The 12,639-nt window shown below is 34.5% G+C and overlaps 1 protein-coding gene across 2 annotated transcripts in view; it reads left to right on the top strand.

The window, feature by feature from the left end:
* Positions 1-12,639, top strand: part of LOC117116133 (sodium/myo-inositol cotransporter-like) — a 30,883-nt gene that overhangs the window by 2,738 nt on the left and 15,506 nt on the right. The window contains exons 1-4 of one of the 2 annotated variants that reach the window (XM_033260110.1): positions 4,287-4,391; positions 5,141-5,212; positions 6,105-6,209; positions 10,371-10,430. In XM_033260110.1, the coding sequence (XP_033116001.1) occupies positions 4,302-4,391; positions 5,141-5,212; positions 6,105-6,209; positions 10,371-10,430 (327 nt within the window). In that variant the 5' untranslated portion in view covers positions 4,287-4,301. Of the gene's footprint in view, positions 1-4,286; positions 4,392-5,140; positions 5,213-6,104; positions 6,210-10,370; positions 10,431-12,639 lie in introns of those variants that run through there. The other variant, XM_033260111.1, reaches the window with a different exon arrangement.

Genomic DNA, 12,639 nt, shown 5'->3' with positions numbered 1-12,639 from the left:
ATTCAAACAAAATTGACATTGGAATCCCTCATCGTTCAATTTTGGGACCTTTGTTATTTATTATGTAAATTCTCTCCCTGATGTTGTCTTATGTAAGTGCATAATGTATGCAAATGATACTGCTCTTGTTTAGCTCCTCTGATCCTGTAACACTCCAAAATAATTTAAATACTAATTTTAATAAAATAGTTGAATGGTTGAATAAAAACCAATTAACTCTTAATAATAAGAAAACTAAACTCATAGTTTTTGGTACTAATCACATATTAAATAACTTTAAAGATCTTTCAATTGTACATGATGGGACTTCATTGAAAGAGTAGATTCATTTAGATACGTGGGTATTATTTTTGATCCTCAATTAACATGGAAGCATCAAATAAATTATGTTTCAACGAAGGTATCAAAGCGAATTGGTGTTATATGTCTCATAAAATATTATTTACCTCTTCATACCCTTATATGCTGGTGAATGCACTTGTAATACCAGTTTTTGATTACTGCAGTTCAGTCTGGTCAAACTGTAGTACTCAAAATTTAAATTCACTTCAAATTTTACTAAACAAATTAGGTAGAGTTCTTCTATCTGTAGATTTAAAAACTCCAATAAGTGATATATTAGATACATTAAGCTGGAAACCAATAAATGGAAGATGGAGAGAACATTTACTTGTAGTTGTATTTAAGTGTTTTCATGGTTACAGTATGCACCATCATATTTATCTTCAATGTTTATATTTAATGATGGTATTAATCCCAAATGCACTCGAAGTCAAAGCAGTAAAACCTTAGTAGTACCAATCTGGGAAAATACTCAAGGAAAATTAACCTTTCAATACCAACCAGCCAAACTTTGGAATAATATGCCAAATGAAATCAGAAAAAATGCAACTAATATGACTATAGTCAATTTGAAAAATACCATTTGTACAAATTTAATACTTTAAATTTATCGTGCCATGTATAATTTGTGACCCAAGCTCACAAAAGGGCTGTAAACTCGCACCGCACTGTATTGAGAAACAAGCCTCCATAGCCAGAATAGGCCGTAGATGATAAGATGATAATTATTCAAACGGTCATAACTTTGCTTCCAGATACCCGATTGAGTTCATTTACTGTCATTTTAAAGTAAATGATATGTTCTATGCCATTATAACAAAACTCATTTTGGCCTGAGGACGAGTTTACAGCCCTGTTGTGAGCTTGGGTCACATTTGGATTTTACTTTTCTCTTTTAACATTTTTGATAATTTTGTGTTCTGTTTAATATTTTACTGGACCATTTTGAAAAGCAGTGCAGCGCTACTGAAAATGCTATCCAGTCGAAAGAAAGAATAAATATTAAAATAAAATTAGAATCCTATGAAAGTGCACAAAAACATGGGGTAAGGGTCAAAATTTACAAGATTGGTTTATACAAAGTAACACATGCAGTAGGACTTACCGATATTCACGCAAAGGATTTGGGGAAAAAATTCTAGTTTATTGCTCAAATTTCTAAATTGATGCAAAACTTCACATTATGCAAAGTCAACAATTCCAGTGCTTTCTAGGTTACTTAATGAGCTCGACTAAACATGTTGGAAACACTTGGCAATCAATCCATATTTAGGCTCATTTTTATTCATGTATTTTCAGATTTTCATTTTCATTTTTTTTTTTTTTTTTTTTTGGGGTGCTTGTTTGCATCCATAATTTTTATCTAATATGACTTTTTATAGATTTTTATTATTTTTTTAATTGTCTAATTATTGTAAACTTGGGGTTTATCAAAATTTTTGTTGTTTCTAAGTATTTATACCAAATAAATAAATAAATTTAAAAAAATAAACAAAAAAACAAAAAACATGTCAAAAAGTAAAAGAAAAAATTGCAACATACTACCATCCAATCTCACTTGCAATTGCAGACATGGATTTTAAGCTTCTAGAGAAAATTTGATGCTGATGCTAAGTTCATTTCTGAGGTCAGTTCACACTGTGACTCCATTAAAATTTAATAGTTGACTTCGTACTGTAGATAAAACTCTGATGTGTACTGTATGTTAATGTATATTTAAAAAGTGTATTTATAATAAATTAATCCATAACAGTTGATGATTCAGAGCATTTCATGCTTTGCAGTTGGTCAACTTTAATAATTTAATTACCACTCTCTGCTTTTCCAATTATAGGGATTTACTGTGTAAATTCTTAATTATTGAATGAAAAGTGAAAATATTATAAACAAATATAATAGAAAAATGTCTCAGATATTAAAAGGTTACCATACAGGGTTTAGCTGGCCTTCTGTATTCTGTGCATCACATCTAAATCTTTCGGCTTTTACTAAATATTTCTGTGCAGAGGAATTTGGTTTGGTTTCCCAACCTTGAGAACGACAACATTTTTTATCTACTGTACATTGCTTCAATCTACCCATCTGTATCAATGGGTACCAGCATTCTGCTGGGAGTAAACCTGCGGCGTACCAGCATCCCACCCAGATGGAGTATCGCACTCTCTTCCATTGCACGCTACAGAAACTGGGGATAAACTTCAGCCCTACAGTATGAGCTATGTGGTTTGGCAAGGATTTACTTTACTTTTGCTGGCCTTAAAATAATGTTTAGCAATTAGATGCTAATTTGGTATGAAAATTATTGCCATTGAAATAAAAAGGACAGTGACCTGTGATGACCCTACAATACTTGCATGTAGTGATCATGTTTATAATTTACTCTTTACTAAACGTCCACCATGCATGACATTGTACAAAACAGAGCTTTTTTGGTTGAATTTTGAAAAAATTATTCAGCTTTGATTAGGATTTAGGTAAATGCGTATTTGGTTAATAACAAACTGAGTATGCATAGCTCATTAATAGTAATTTAAAACTGACCATCAGATGTAAATGACATACTTTTGAGTAGATAATGACTGCAACTTGCACTTTGATTGTATAATAAGGATAGATTGTTAATTTTTAAGAGTTCTGGGAACTTTATCTGAAATCTGATGAATGGATCGATACCTCCCATTACATTGTTTATGGACAATTGGGAAAGGGACAGAGTTCCTGAAATATCCATTCTAGTTTTCAATTTATTTTTATTCTTTTTTGTCAACTTTTGTTATACAGAAAAGAGATTTACAACATGTAAATCAAATAAAATCAATAGTCAGTTTTTTGAAGTAATTGTTGTATCATAAACATACTGATTGTGGTGAAATCTGGAAAAACAACCCTTAAAATTTTAATTAAGAATCCAAAAAAGCATACCGTAGGTTATTTACTTTGGCACAGATCAAATAAGTTCAACCTCTGCTGATTTAGAGGCCAGTAAAACAAAAATCATTAAATTGATTTTCAGCCAAAGTGTCGTTGGCAGTACTATATGCAAAAGTACAGTAACTATTATTTGTGTCCATTGTTAATTTTGGCAAGGAACATTTTCTGTATTAATTTCCAATTGAACTCTCAGAACTTATTACAGTACATAATGGAAGGGAATTTGTGCTAGGTCTACTGTAAATAATTAAATAACTACCTGTCTTGAGTCATTGCCTCTCTTCAATAAGCATTGAACCAAAATTTTTTTTGTTTTGCTATTGTGTTGCTCTTTCTTGAACAAAAGCAATGGTGCCCAATTGAGTGTACATAGTACCCAACACGCCTTGTATTAGCAACCTTTAAAAAAGATTAATCACAGATTAATAATTGTGGCTGCCCCAGATCTAAATCAAAATATAACATACTTCAGGGAATAATATTCATATTGTTGTATAGCAAGCATAGTACAGTAATGAATCTTCCAAAAATGATTATTTAAAAGTACCTCTGGATCAGAGTAATCAGTGACTTAAAACTAGGTTGTGAGAAGCCTGTTAAAGTCCCCAGTATTCTAACTATGGGTCACAACTCAAATCAAGGTCGCTAATAAAATATTTTGTAGTGTTGCTGTTTCTTTCATATTAAAAATATTTTATTTTAGCACGGCCAGAAAACTCCTGTTCATCCGTGACAGGAATAGAAATAAAAGATTAGCAGTGAATGTGTGTTCCGCAGTACTTGACTGTGCACAGCCTACAGGGCTATTGTTCTATTTTCTATGGACTCCTTCTCTTACCTGCTGCTTCACAATTTATCAATAAACATTGTTTGTACTTTCAATAAAGCCAGGACTGCGGTAGAAATGTCAACCCTGGGTCAACATGAATACTTTGCCTGGATCAACATGAATACTTTGCCTGGGATGCTACTGGTCCATGAGCATAGTATAGGGGTCCTTGGGCTACTCATAGAGAAAAGGGGTGCTCATGGAGGAAGAAGTTTATTTTTTAGGGGTTTTTAAAAAACTTATTTCTCCTTGGGCTAATGCAGTTTGCATGTTGCTGCTGGTCCCTGAGGTAGTTTGTGTGGTGGTCCTTGGGCAACTGGAGTGTGCATGTTGCTGCTGGTCTGTGAGATAGTTTGTATGGTGGTCCTTAGGCTACTGCATTTGGCCTATGCATGTGGCTACTGGTCTGTGAGAATTTATATGGTGGTCCTTGGGCTACTGCAGTGTGCATAATACTGCTAGTCCATCAGGTAGTTTGTATGGTGGTCCTTGGCCCAGTGCATGTTGCTGCTGCTCCGTGAGGTAGTTTGTATGGTGCACTTTGGGCTACTTCAGTGCTGTATGCATGTCGCTGCTCTGGTCTGTGAGATAGTTTGGTGGACTGTGGGCTACTACAGTATGCTTGTTGCTGCTAGTTCGTGAGGTAGTTTGTATGGTGGTCTGTGGGCTACTGCAGTGCTGTATGCATGTCGCTGCTAGTACGTGAGATAGTTTGTATGGGGGTCCTTGGGCTACTGCAGTGTGCATGTTGCTGCCGGTCTGTGAGATAGTTTGTATGGTGGTCCTTGAGTAGTAACACTTCTTAAAGCTAGTATATGGTGGCCCTTGGGGTAGGGTTTCTTGTGTGTTATCTAGTGTTTAATATAGTTATGATAGTTTACTAAGGTCTATCCTGGCCAGCTTGTACAGTGTGTCACAGACTGTAGTAAACTGCAGTACTATATGATGATACTTGAGCTGATTTTAGGGAAATGTTAAAGATTGAAAATAGCATAATTGTCATAGTATTAAATGTCCAATGTGTCAATTATTTTGCAGTCAATGTGTCGTTCAAACCGTGGTACAGTTAGCGGTTATTTTCTGGCTGGTCGATATATGTTCTGGTTACCGGTAAGTTTTATAATACTGTGTTACATTTTCAATCCATTCATATTTTGTTTGAATTAGTCAAGATAAATTCCAAAAAGAGTTACTTTTTTGAAGGTACAGTAATATAGGAAGGACCTTGTGCACTAAAATCCATTTTATTTTATTTTAACCACAAAACAACATTTAAGAAAAAATACTACTTTACTATGTTTGTACAGTACATTCCATGAAAGTTTGATGAGTGTTCCCTTAAAGTCCTTTTATTAGCATCTGCCCAATACTGTACAGTGGTAACCATATGGCTATTAAAATGAGTTATAGTTATACAGTCTGCAATATGGAATGTAGGCGGCCTCACAACTATGGTAGATTTATACATCATTATGTATATAGCACACCTTATGTAGGGAAATGATTGCCTGGGTAAAATAGGGAGTGGTGAGTCAAGGATTTTCTTTACAAATATTAAAGTGTGAAAATGTGCTGATGCTATGAAAAGGGAATATTAAATCTGCTGGCAATGTTTTATAGTATCTATATTTTTCTTTAAAAAATAATTTATATATTAAGCGATTTATGCAGTTTATATAATACCATGACCATTCACTAGGTGTTTTTTGGTTGGTCAGCGATATGTTGCCATGCAACTTAATCTTACTAAAGAATAGGAAAAAATCAAACATGAATACATTGTAGTTACATTATAAACCTAAAATACTAGTATAGGAAAGAAATAACAAGCAAAACAAACTCAAATAGATTATTTTTATTAATCAGGGATAAAATGCCTTTACTACAGACACTTGCCAGACCACTAATTCATGTGCTTCCAAGTTCATATATTAACAACATTTATTTTATTATTATTAACAATCAGTTTCATCAAACTGAGATTTTTTTTTCCTGTTTTCAGGTTGGAGCTTCACTTTTTGCGAGCAACATCGGTAGTGAGCACTTCGTGGGCTTAGCTGGATCGGGAGCTGCGGCTGGCATTGGAGTTGCAGCATTTGAGTTTAACGTTAGTACTCATCTTAATTAATCAATTTCATTCACAGTGTGTTCAATATGTAGGCTATGCTTTCTTTCATTTTGTTTCTTGTGATATATTAACTTGTGTGCTATCAAAATGTATTTTTTCGATGCCATTACCAATGATGATAATAATAAGAGGGAAGGTTGTAAGCCTTTTCAATTATACACGAACATTATGCAAATTGATTTTCAAGACAAATTTGATAAAATAGCCATTTAATGCTTTTCCAAGCGCAAATTTGGTATTTTGACTCACTACACATGAAATTGATAATTTTATGTGCTCTTTCAGTCGATGAAGTAGAAACAAATACTGCACTTTGTAGTAGATAAAATCTTGATATTTGAGAATACCCCCTTTAAATGTGATTGATTTAGAGTAATAAAAATGGTGTAGATGGAGGTTGTTACCAGCAAATATTCTATTTTAAAACATTAAATGATATGATGACTATAGTTTACTGTGTGTATCTGAATATAATGAGAAAAACTGTACAATAAATATTATTTATAAACTTGTGATACTGATTTTTTTGGCTGTAATTATAGTTCAGTATATTGAAATTATGTATTCAACTTCGATGACAAATGTACTTGATGTATAAGGTGATCTATTCATTATGAAATTGATATCATTCTATTAGAAGCTGCTCTGGCCATGTTAGGTACAAACCTGTGGGCACAGCAGCTTAGCTTATTTCGACCTTGTTGGCTGAATGGCATTTACAGTATAGCCTTATTTAAAACTGACCTACATAATAAAGGCATCCTACTTTTAAAGAACACTCAAGTTATCAACACTGAAAGACATTGAAGTAATTCAGCTCCAGCATTCTTGCTGTACCACCAGTAATTAACATCTCACCGAGATTTGATTGGCAGAAAAACCGATTAATCAGCGAGCGTCATTTAGTCACCTTTACTTGGACATTTTAATTTCCTTAGACAGCTGGTTTAAACACGAAACATACATGAGCCTAGGCCCTTGGTTGTAGATACCCAGATTTACACGAGCAGTGCGCATCAGTGATTTGGCCTTGCGACAAGAAGGTTGACTGAATGTGGCTTTTCCCTCTTCCTTTGGGAGCGAAATACAGAGGCTTTTACAACAATTTCCCCGCCATGTTCCATGAAATAGATTCACACTATGAATATCATTCACTTGCATACCGCCGACCCTGATTCTCTTAATTTCTCTTAAAGAAGGTTGATAGCAAAAAAAATCTTCGGTAAGTCTAGCCGCCATTGTCTAAGGTTTTCATGACTTTGTGGGCGGGGCTTCGCGTCTTGTTGACATGTCAATTGTGTTACAGAAAGGCCCTATAAAAAATATTAGTTTATCACCCTATCTAGGCTGGAAAAGTGATGAGGGGGGGAGGCTCTTTTTTAATTAATTAATTTTTTTGCTGAAGCCGAATATCACCCTTGGGTTGTTTGCTGGTGCATTGGTATTCAAAGTAAAACATGATTGAAATAATACAAACAATATCTACTAACTATCAATTAAATTTTTTTTTTCAAAGATATATATTTTTTCTCTACCATAGAAGATATGGACGTGAGGTTAATAAACTAATAATTTTTTTTATTGGCCTTTAAAATCTGATCGTGAAACTTACAGGATAATTATATTTTAGGCTATGTGGCAATACTGTTTATATCTCATGATTTCATTTCATTTTTACAAAATGAAAGTTCAAATTTCAAAAATCAAAGGCTAAAGTTTGATTGACATACTATAATTGCGAAAAACAATAATAATCAAAACAGTTTATAGAGTATTCTTGCTTACACTGACAACTTGAATACAGGAGGATTACATTGAACTCATAGTGTCATTAGAAGCTTGACAGCATTCACAATGTAATTTGTTAAGTCAGAGGCTGGTGAAGCAGCATTGATAGCCCTTTGAATTGTGGGAAATTGAATGAGCTGGATTTTCCTTTCCTTTTAAAGAACTTTAAAAGCGTATTTAATAACAAAAAAACCTAATTTGCCCCTCCCAGCCTCAGACGACATGCCGTATGTAGAAACTTGCCATATTGTTGGACTAGAAAAGCTACAAGTGAACTCAAAATCCAGGGGGATGATGATGATGATGATGATAGAGTATAAAGCACAGATGCTATCCAAGATTATCATGGAATTTATGTTCACTATTCTATTTGGAGAAAGCAGCTTAGCTCAGTCAGCTAAACTCATGGTGGTAGCCACACTGTGTGCGCTGTACCGTGGAGATTTCTTGGTCCCCCGGTTCAATTCCCATCGCTGCTCTCCTTGTATTTCAGCCGAATGGGCTGAAATGCAAGTTACGATAACACACCGTCTTTGAGATGAGGGGTTTAAGCCATTGGTCCTGTGTGCGCCCATGTGCATGTTAAAGAAGGCAGTACACTCTTCGGAAAAGAGTAAGGGATTATCTCTCAGTGTACTGCCCAATCACCAACCAGGAGGACCCCACTAGAAATAAGTCTTCTTCAGACTTTTGTGGGTTGTCCTTGGTGCTTACATCGAATATATCCATCCACCTATTTAGTGCTTGAATTTTAATGCATGAAATTGCTTCTCTACTTGTACACGTCTCTCTATCATTATCTGTTGTACATTGTAATAGTGCATATTATTTTGTTTGCCAACAAACAGTAGTAAAGTAGAAGCCTATCAGAACTACTTGTAGAGTAAACATATACTAATATCTTATACAAATATTTCACTAAATATTGACCGGCTCATTCTCATTGTTGACTTTAGATAGTAAAACCTTGGATCCTCTTTATACAAACATATCAAGCAACCGTAATAGGGTGAACATGGAAATGGTAAAACTATATTAATAGTTCCATGCTACATACTTGAAATGCTAACAAACACACAGTTGGCCTATGTGATTTTTAATTCAGCATATTCCTTTATGATTTAAGACTGACTTGCTGTATTAAAGAGACCCTGGTGACAGTTTGTGGAATTAAAGGGGCCATTGGTGCAAGATTGTGTTAAAGGGGCCCACAACACAAGATGGCAAAGAACTAACCATCTAACAAACTGAGCTAAATTAAAAGGGTTTTTTTTCACATATTTATATTCTATTGGTTTGATTTTCAGCTTCTTTCATTTTACCTAAAGTAAATTATTAGATTAAAAAAATTGAATCTGTAAATGTTACCAAATCCATCAGTCTTTGAATTTATGACTTAAACTCTGTCTACACTATCAAATGTTGTGACAAGTAAATGTAATGTGCCTATATATGGGCATGATGATGTCATATTACACCCAAATATGGATATATATCACATTTATTGTCACATGAAATTTAATAGTGTGGAAAGAGTTTTTTAGCTTCAATTTTTTTTTTCACTGAGGAACTTTACAATTCAGTAGACATTTTACTAAGCACCTGTTTTATTGAGGTTTGGTGCAATGTATAAATAAACTTCTAATTTCCAGAATTACGTACAGCACTTGAAATTATTTTTAAAGTCAGATGCAGCTGACCTTTGAAGTGCCATTTCCACATCCAGAAGTGACATTTCTTTTATACCTCAGCCAGATCCATGTGGATGTGTTTGAGATACAGTAGGTGTGGACTCTGACCTATCTGTGGGGGGGGGGGGGGGGGGGGGGGGAAAGTGGAACGTTGAACCACCTGTTGGTACAAAGCTGACGACACCACATTCTGGTGGTTTTTTTCCTAGAATGTGTCATAAATTGTAGAGCCTGCATTATTACAGTACATTGAAATACAGTAAACTGATCCCTCCTAACAAATGTTTGATTAAATTTATTTTCAAGAAGTGCTGTAGTCATTTTCAATACAGGAAAATTGGTATTGGTAAGCATCAACCTGAATCTGCTCTAAAGCGTCTAACCACCCATGCATATCACCATAAGCTGAGTTGACAACATTAAGGGGCATATTACTTATCAAGATTATACAGAACTAATTGGTTTCAAATACAGGGAAGTAAGGTAGTGGCCACAGAAGCTATATTAAAGAGGACCTTGAAAAGGAAAAGTGAATGAATAAGATAGATAATTTGTAGAATATAGTAATTTTAGTCAAACTGTTCAGTCATGGTGGATGTACATATAGATTTAAAATTGAATGTTTATGAAGTTTTTTTTCCCATATTTCTTGTATTGTTAGGCATGTCTGCTCCTTCAGCTTCTTGGATGGGTGTTTTTACCAGTGTACATTGCTAGTGGGGTAAGTTTTAAATTGCAAAAGAAATTGTTTCATCATATTACGTTTTAATTTCCACACCACCTGTAATATACAATGCACCCTCCAATTCGAGACACCTCTAATTCCGAGACCCCTCTAATTCGAGACAACATTTTCAAAAAACCAAATAACAATTGTCAATCTTTAAACACATAGCTAACCCTCTAAGCGTGCGTTCGGGCGAGTTTTTTTGTGAAGTCTTAACACAGGATATATCCAGAAATGGCCATTTCCAGTTCTGGCCCGAACGGGTGTTAAACGCGAACCGCCTGCTGATATCCGCTGATAACCCAACGCTGCAAATTGCAGTGTTTTGGAGGGGCAAAAGCAGCATGCTTTAGCAGCAGGCAGCATTCTTTATCACTTAAATCCCAATTTTTGATCTCTTTAATTTGTTTCAACACATTCCAGAAGTAAAGTCTGTATAAATTTTCATGGTCCCTGCTTCATGTACAGTTTAATTTTTTTTTTTAAACTGAAAAGCTCAATAAAAAATTATTTAAACAGAGGGCTAGCCTACAATCCAGATTTGTTACCCTATTATATACGTCCGCCGCATGCATATACTTATTCGTTTAACAATGGTAGTATTTTTATTTATTTTTTTATACTACCATTGCCAAACGAATGATCTGAAAGTTGTATTCTGGGTTTATACGCTCGAAATGCACATCTGCAATTTATTGGGAGTTTTCAATATAGGCCCATATGCTTTATAAAGCTTATTGTTGTAGTTTCTTCGGTCATTTCATTATGCAGTGTACAAACGCCAATATCCGTTTCTTAATTAAAGAGTAGGGTGACGCCAGGGTCCATAGAAACTTGACAAAACTCATCATTTGCATAATACATTAGGTCTTACATCAGAGGTTAATGGTTTTTTCAAAGCCGAGTTTTGCACGAACCGGTAGACCACCCGCCAATACAATACCGGTAAGAATCGCATGTAGCTTTTCCCCGTTCTTGCCCGAACACACCCTAAGTAGAGACCAAACCCAGAGACCACCCCAGATTTTCAGGTCCCAAATTGGTCTCGAATTGGAGAGTGAACTGTAATCTAAACAATTTAAAGCAGGAAAAGGTATTAGCCCTAGAATTGTTTCCTAAATTGGGAGAATGCAAGAGTACCTACGGTAATAAAAGACACAATCAGAAACCCATGGTCATATTACGTTAAATTTATAATTTAAAAAAAAAAAAGAAGACATTTTAAGGTTAATCATGAAGATTTCAATGTTCTTGTAAGTAAAGATCTTAATCTTAAATTTTATATTTTTATATTCTTTAATTTATGAATTTATTTAAACATTTACAGATATAGTGTTCTTTTTTTATCATACATACTGTAATGTATGTTTGAGCAGGGAGATGTATTTTTTACATCTCCCTGGTTTGAGCTTGTATAAGATTTTTTTCCCTGAAAAAAACCTTGATTCTTAATCTCAGCTTGGATTTCCCAGCAAGAATATGCTTTTATTCTGTGTTTACTTGGCCATTTGCCCTTAAAGCTTAAGAGTGGCCTTAAAAGGATTCAGTTACAGAATGTAATTTGCATAAGTGTTTAAGCTGCGTTCACATCATAAAGCCTTAAAAATCATGTTGTAAAATCTGGGAAAAAAATAATGGCGCACTTAACAAGCATGCTGTGAACTTCCAAACAAAAGTTTTGCGGATTTGAAAAAGAATTTCAAGTCACAATATTATTTATATATTATCTGTGAGTGTTTTTTTGTTTTATCGCATCACAGATACTGTGACAGTATGTTGAATTTCACACTTCTACAATTATTCTTTTTTTTTTTCTCTTCACATCCAACATCCTCACTTACAGGATGAGAATGATGCTTTATAAACCAAGTCTCTTCATGAGGCTTTGGGAGTACATTTGTTTTTGGTCGTGAGAGAAAGTCCTGCTGTGACAGAAATTGAACCCAGAACCCTGGGATAAGGAGGAAAGCAATAGAACCCATATTAAGGGATCGAAAAATAAGTGTCCCCTCAATGGGAGTTGGCCATAGTAAAAGATATATTTTCCTCACTTCATGACCAAAATTTGGTGTCCCAAAGGAAGGGTTCTAATGTAATTGCAATCCACAAAATCAATGAAATTGTTGTGTTAACTAGAAGCATTTTGTAATGTTTCTTATATGGCTGCAATATTTGGCAATGGCCTGTAAGTTGGAATGATTCG

The sequence above is a fragment of the Anneissia japonica genome, unplaced genomic scaffold (assembly GCF_011630105.1).
Source record: "Anneissia japonica isolate Jap-2015-1 unplaced genomic scaffold, ASM1163010v1 scaffold287861_len940595_cov192, whole genome shotgun sequence".
Taxonomy (NCBI): Eukaryota; Metazoa; Echinodermata; class Crinoidea; order Comatulida; family Comatulidae; genus Anneissia; species Anneissia japonica.
The sequence above is the reverse complement of the archived record's forward strand: the minus strand, read 5'-3'. Positions and strand labels throughout refer to the sequence as shown.